Raw genomic sequence first — 7,312 nt, 5'->3', positions numbered from 1 at the left:
TTTTGTTTACTGCTTTTCCTAAATTTTGGGACATAATATAGAATTGTACTTAAGATTTTAGGTTACCATGCCGAAACCGGTTTGGCTCAGTGAATAGAGCGTCGGCCTGCGGACTCAAGGGTCCCAAGGTTCGATTCCGGTCAAGGGCATGTACCTTGGTTGCGGGCACATCCCCAGTAGGGGGTGTGCGGGAGGCAGCTGATCGATGTTTCTCTCTCATCGATGTTTCGGGCTCTCTATCCTTCTCTCTTCCTCTCTGTAAAAAATAAATAAAATATTTAAAAAAAAAACTGAATAAAAAAAAGATTTTAGGTTACCATTTAAGCACTGCAAATGCAGTTTCTTAAGTTACATGTTTTTATTAAGTGAATCTCTATCACTTTTTGAAATATTCCTTGCACTAATGAGTCTTAAAAATTCAAAGATTCACAGCTAAAAGGAATTTAGATGTTTGTTTGATATGATATACAATGCTCTACAGTTGACTAGCTAAAGGAAGTGTGTTTATGATATTCTTTATTGTTTTCTCAAAATTTTTGTTTTCTCAGCAACACACAGTCAAAAAGTCAAACATTATAGCTGGACTAAGAGGTAAAACATTTCTAAAACCCTAACCAGTTTGGCTCAGTGGATAGAGCGTCAGCCTATTGACTGAAGGGTCCCAGGTTTGATTCTGGTCAAGGACAGATGCCCAAGTTGTGGACTTGACCCCCAGTTGGAGGCGTGCAGGAGGCAGCCGATCAATGATTCCCACTCATCATTGATGTTTCTATCTCCCTCTCCCTTTCTCTCTGAAATCAATAAAGATATATTTTTTAAAAAAAGATTTGCTTTAGATTTTTAAAATTTGTAATGATAGCACAATATAAAGTCAATAGCTCTTGATTTTCTTGCTATGCTCTAGCTAGTGACCACTGATGGTAATGTGGAACATTTCCTGCTAGTTATTCATTGATTTAAAAAACAAAAAAAAAGTCTTTTTCTTTTCCAGAAAGTGGGCAGGAGATAAGATGTCAAGAAGTAATAAGTAGTGAAATGAAAGAGGGGAATGCAAAGGAACCAAAAAGAGAAAACATTAAAGTGACCTTATTTTTTTTCCTCTCCCTGTATATGCAGATAGACAGGAAAATTATAGCAGTAATTGCAGACTTCTTTTCACCAAAGACAGATGACCTTGGGGAATTAGAGTAAGGAGAGAAAAAGTCCATAAAACTGCATTCTCATCCAGGCCCCGCCTGACTTGCTGGATATAGCTTTGGCCAAGGTTATTTACCCTTTCTGTGCCTTAGTTTCCTTAAATATTGAAAAAGATTATTGGCCTCTTTGAACTACGGGGAAGCTGAATGAGATAATGCTTTGGGGGCACCCAAAACTGGTGAGAAAAAAGGTGCTATAAGAATACCAAGTACAGTAGTACTATTATTACTGAACTGTGGATCCTGCTGGAATGAGTCATCTTGCTGCAAAGATGCATAAGCAATTCCAAGTGTGGCCGAGGACACAATAGCAAGAGGCAAGTATTCCTAAGTTAAGGGAGAAGATCTGATTTGCAGTGAAATCTGTCCTCTTGTTCAAAGAACAGTAAGGGGCGGGGGGTGGGGGGGTGGGGGGAGGAGAGGGCGGGAGGGCGGTAAAGAAGATTTTAAAAATAAGTATAGCAATGTGGTTGTACAAATAGACTTTTGAAATACTAGAGCCTAAATACTGAATTCAGGCTTTGCCACTTTACTACTATGACCTTGGGCAAGTTGCTGTTTCTATAAACCTCTTTTTTCCCCATTCAGAAAATGGGCATTAAGATAGCATCTATAGGGTTGTTATGGGGATTTAAAATGTACACCCTTTCAAGGACTCCGTAAAATTAGCTATTATTGTAATTTATGGGAGATAAGGAAAAGTAGAAATCCAGATTGACAAGAGTGAATCTTTTTTTTTTTTTAAATGTAAGAGAAAAAGGCAAGTTTTCATTTTATAAGACATTATATGATTTAAGGGGCCTGGGAAGGGGAAAATTTGTTTTCTCAAAAGTCTGAATCCACTTCTATTTCACCGATCTGATAACTCGTCAAACCTTTGCTATCTGGCGCACAAAACACAAACAGGCAAAGCCTTCCGTGTGCTTTCATTAAAACAGCTTTCTATTTTACACACATAAACACACATATTAGAAAAAATCTCTTGGATAGCCAACGGATCTTATAAAACAAAGCCCCTATGCCGTGCTTTTGTTGTTTTAACAGAGAGCCCTCAGGAGCGCGGGGATTACGCTCCCCTCCCTATGCGCGCAGGACTGGGAAGCCTTGGGGCAAAGCCCTGGGGGCAGAGCGCGGTTTTCGCTGTGTTTTTTTTTCCATCGATCCCGGAACCTGCGCTCGGGCGAGGGGGGCGGGAGCGCCGAGGGCGCGAGGGAGGGGTCTGGTCGCGGGGCGCGGCACCGCTCGCCCATCCCCCGAGCGCGCGGCGGGGCAGCCGGCCGGCGGCCGCGGAGGATGCGGAGGGGCGGCGACGCGGGCCGGACCCAGCCCGGGCGGCAGGGCGGGCGCCGCCCGAGGGGGTAGGGCGCGCGGGGGCGCGCCGGACTGGGGAGGCGCGCTCCGGCCGCGCTCGCTCCGCGCTCCCTCGCTCGCTCCCTCCTCCCGCGGCGGCAGCAGGAGAAGGCGGCGGCGGCGGCGAGCGGCGGCGGCTGGGGATCAGACATGGCGGCGGATCTGAACCTGGAGTGGGTCTGCTCCCTGCCCCGGTCCTGGACTTACGGGATCACCAGGGGCGGCCGAGTCTTCTTCATCAAGTAAAGAGCCGGGGGCGGCGCGGGGGGCCCCGGAGGGTGCGGGGGGCTGGCGAGGGGGGAGAGCGAGCGGGGTCTGCGCCGCTTCAGTCCCCTCGCTGCTCCCGCGCCCCCACTCACGCTCGGTCTCTGCCCCTTCTCTCACCCCTGCAGCGAGGAGGCGAAGAGCACCACCTGGCTGCACCCCGTCACCGGCGAGGCCGTGGTCACCGGCCACCGGCGGCAGAGCACAGGTAAACGCTCCGGCCGGCCGGGCCCGAGCGGAGTTGGGCTCCGCCGGGAGGAGGCGGCAGAGCCCGGCCGCCCCCCGGCAACCTGCCCCGAGCCGCGGTCCCCGGGAGGCGCCGAGGTGAGGCGGCAGCCCCGCCGCCGGACTTCTCTCGAGTCTCTGGACGCCCCTCTTTCCCGCAGCCTTTCATCAGCACTTGGAGACGGCGCCCTCTTCCTGCGCCCTCTCCCCATCCCAACCTGGACAACCCCCACCCCCCTGGCGTGGCTGATTCCCCTCTCCCTGGAACCCTGAGGTTTTCCTCCTGCAGCCACTCCAGAATCCTTCTGCTCCCCCGCCCCCCCCCCCCACACACACACACCCCTCTAAATCTGCCCCCGTTCAGCCTTTCGGAAGTCCTTTCCCACTCCCCTCCCTGCAGCCCGGGACCCTGCCACTGGTCCGCGGGATAATGGATTCACATGCTCTCCTTCCTTCGGGAGAGCTGCCTCCTGCCGTGCAGCTTCCTCCTCCTCCTCCTCCTCCTCCTCCTCGGTGGGTTTTGTGGGTAGGTAGCTGATTGAGGAGGAAGAGAGGAGTTTTGGGGGTGCTGCGATCCTCCCTGACCGAGAACTGCCCTGGAAATGCTGGGCGCTTTCCCTCCTGCCTCAGGGAGGAGGCATTTGCAGCCGCAGTTGCTGGCCAGCCGGATTCAAAGTCCCCGGCAGCAGCTCCCGAGGTTGCACAGACCGCCAGGAGGCGGTGGGCGTGCAACAGGGGGTGTCCTAATTGGAGGGGATCGGCGGGGAAGCAGACCTCTCCGCTGCCTTTGGTAGCTTGTTGGAAGGCTAACGTGTGAGTTGAGCTGGAGAAGGGCTGGGGATGGCTTCAGAGCCGGTCTGGCTTTCTTTTGTCATTCTTTGTTTACATTCGTGAAACTTGTTTGTCTTTGAAATGGAACATGTGTTCTCGTGCCGGCCTGCCTCTAAATCTGGTGATTGGAGAGGCTCGGGAACAGTTTGGGTCGAAGGTGAGGCCGGCTTCAGCAGTCTTTTATGGAGCTGTCTTCCAGGATACCACTTGCTCTCCAACTCGGGGGTTCGGTGACTCCCAAGTTGCCAGGATATTGGACAAACCTGCCTTTTCTTTTAAATCTGGAGTGCACTGAAGTGACTAATGTCTCTAAATTTGCAAAAAGGTGGAGGAGGGAAGGGAAGGTTAGTGTAGCAAACATGAGATTACATTTTTAAGGCATTTCTGACTAATAACACCGTCATATTTAACTCCCCAGAGCAGTCTCCGACTTAAATATACCTTTCAGTGTTTTGCATACATATTTCAACTTTGCTGGCCTCTTTGCCTTACGGATAGTAACACATTTATTTTAGAAGACTATATAGTATTTAAGTTACTTAACTTAATTATCTTGTGGAATTGTTTTTCTTGCTTATTTTGGTTATGTGTATCCCATTTTACCTGCTTAGATTTGATAACATTGACACCACGGGAAAATTTTATTCTCAGATAATTTCACGTTAATTTTTAAAAAAACATGATCTTTTTTGTTTCTGGCTTGGTTTACTTTGACTCTGGTTTTGTACACACATCAATGCTTTTTGTTTCCGATAGATGCTGATTAAATCCAAGCCACTAGTCATTTATAAATAATATGCAATAAAGTCACCATGGTTCATCTGAATTATTCAGGTTTAGTATTTGAAACTTTAATTCTCTTAAGGTCAAGTCTATAGAAACATGTATAAGTATGTGATGTCCGATTTCTTTCCTCTAATTTTGTATTTAGGAAGTACTTTCTCATCAGTGAAACTTCCTGGATGGGTTCATTAATGTAGCTGAAAGGAATGGCCTTAAATAGACACAGTATACCTAAGAAGAAGCAGGTGTTACCTTTTATGGACAGGGTTTTTTTGGTTTGTGTTTTTTTTTGCCAGCTGCTCATGGTTATTTCACCTAAGATTAGAAGGCTTCATTTGGTTTTTGGGTGTCAGCGTAGGTCCTCTCCATTCTGATCATTAAAGTATATGATCATATCAGATAATCTCTAATATCGTGAGAGATTATTAATATTGTGATACTTTTCTGATGGCTTTCGATTTGAATTGCCATTTTCCTAAAAATGACATTATATCTACTCTGTTTTATTACCAGCCTAACACATTTTTTTTGTTAGAAAGCTACTTAATAAATGAAAATAGCTGCCCATGAAAATGAATGATTAAAATGGATTAAGACTTATTTTGCTATTCCATTGAATTAATACTAATTGCAAAATGTATGTTTTTTAGATTTGCCTACTGGCTGGGAAGAAGCATATACTTTTGAAGGTGCAAGATACTATATAAAGTGAGTTTTTTTTATTATGTTTTTTTTCCCTTGCTAATTCGAATGTTGTTATTAATCTTTAGTTGAAGAGTTAGTTGTATGTGTAGATAGGCTTATGGTTCTTAAAATTGTTTTGTATAATATGGCCCTTCCCCCTTCATATGGTGGCGTAATTTTGAGAGAAAAGATGACACTCTTAGTTGCATGTTATTTGCCTGGGCACTCACGGATTTGGCAATGACATCACTTATGGCCACAATTACGTTTCTGGTCTTTCTGATTACTGGGTGATATAGTATTATAATATTTTTGTCTTTAGCAGGTCATCTTTTTTTCCCTCTTTTAATGTGAATTCTGTTCATGTGTTTTTTGTTCAGTGCTGTTAAGAAGTAGCAGAAGTGATGGAAAGCTAGGTTACAGTTTGATGAGCAATATCAGGGCTGAAAGTAAAAACAAATTAATACTGAATATTTCACAAATATCTGTCGAGCGTTGTTTGTGATCTGCCTCAGTATTTAAATATATCTAAGTTTTTATAAAATAGATCTAACTGTTACTGATGTCTATGATTGAATAAAAGGCTTTCAGTGGAGCATGCAGAGGAGGGATGACCAGTGTCAGTCTTGACCTTTGAACTAATTCTATGAACTATCGAACTAATTTCTATGCACAGTTAACTTGGTAGTACTTAGAGACAAATGCAATGCTTGAGGTCAAACTACGTAGGAAAAATTTTTATCTCCCAAGGGAAAATAAAGGTGGTTTCATATTTATTTTAAACTAGAAACTTGTTTACTTGAGAGCATGATTTTTGTCATTTTAAATTTTTTGCTTAATGCTAAGGAACTGAAGCTTGAAAGAGAATGTAAGATTTGCCTGAGATGTCAGCAGTTTACTCATAATAATAGATACCTAGTTAAAGTTACCTTTATTTCCTCGGTCCCTGTAAGGTATTTTTAATTTTTACTAAGTGACATTTTTAAGAGCATGCCATACTAACATTAAATTATAATTGCTTGTATGACTTTAACATTTTTTAGAATGATATTCATATAAAATGTCAAGGGATATTTATAGGTATTAGGAATGCTTGCTTTTGGACGTAGAATAGAGAAAGCACAAGTGTGGCACTACTGGATATTTTTCAGTTACATCTTTTATTTGGAGATTGTGCGATACACTATTAGATGGCCTGAAAGCTAAAGGTCTGAGTAAAGTGCGGAGTCATCAAGTATTTTTTCTAGTGGTTATTGTCATCTTAATTTAAGGTGAGTGTTTATTGGCATGAAAAGGGATGCTTTTTTTTTTTTTTTTGATGTAGTCTTACTGCTTCTGAAGATGTTCATTTATTTCTATCCAATATCATTTTAACTAAATAAGCCTCACTGATCTTACAATAATAGAAGTAACACAACAATCCTCAATGTTTTAATTTCGGTGATTGTGTACATTCTTAGATGAATGTTTATTTGAGAGTACAAAATGTTATTCTGTATGTTTTACTTTAGAACTGAGCTGTTTAAGAGACTGAATTTTCTTTTGTTTTACTAGCCATTTTGATTAGACTTACTTTTATGTTGACTTAAATAAGAATTTTCTTTTGAGTGTCATGCCTAAGTAAGTTTCTCAGGAAAATGAAGGACAGTTAAGTAAGCTGTAATTTTACTTTAACTCTGAGGACCTTTTAACACTAGTTGTTTCTAATCATTTGGTATTAAGAGACATCCGATAATTGTGTCTAAAAGTAACAATAAATAATTTAGGTTATAAAACTAATTTGTTCTAAAATTGAGCATTTATAGAAACATTATCATTCATTAAACTTGTTTTACATAAAATTTATGATTTGTTGAGTGGTACATAGGTTTTTCCTTTCTGGGTTATATCAGAAGACTAATTTCTTTTTAAGATTAGTTGTATTCCTAATGTAGACTGTAATTTCCTAGAAACTTTTTACTTGTGTTGTTTTGAGCAAT

At 42.9% G+C, this 7,312-nt stretch overlaps 1 protein-coding gene across 3 annotated transcripts in view; it reads left to right on the top strand.

The window, feature by feature from the left end:
• Positions 1 to 2,497: 2,497 nt before the first annotated feature.
• The window catches only part of PLEKHA5 (pleckstrin homology domain containing A5), a 215,268-nt gene continuing 210,453 nt past the window's right edge, over positions 2,498 to 7,312 (top strand). For all 3 annotated transcript variants that reach the window (XM_054719239.1, XM_054719238.1, XM_054719236.1), the window contains exons 1-3: positions 2,498 to 2,788; positions 2,939 to 3,018; positions 5,300 to 5,357. In XM_054719239.1, coding sequence (XP_054575214.1) covers positions 2,697 to 2,788; positions 2,939 to 3,018; positions 5,300 to 5,357 — 230 coding nt within the window. In that variant the 5' untranslated portion in view covers positions 2,498 to 2,696. The remainder of the gene's footprint in view (positions 2,789 to 2,938; positions 3,019 to 5,299; positions 5,358 to 7,312) is intronic.

Source organism: Eptesicus fuscus, chromosome 7, assembly GCF_027574615.1.
Source record: "Eptesicus fuscus isolate TK198812 chromosome 7, DD_ASM_mEF_20220401, whole genome shotgun sequence".
NCBI lineage: Eukaryota > Metazoa > Chordata > Mammalia > Chiroptera > Vespertilionidae > Eptesicus > Eptesicus fuscus.
Note: the sequence above shows the minus strand (reverse complement) of the source record. Positions and strands in the feature narration are given on the sequence as shown.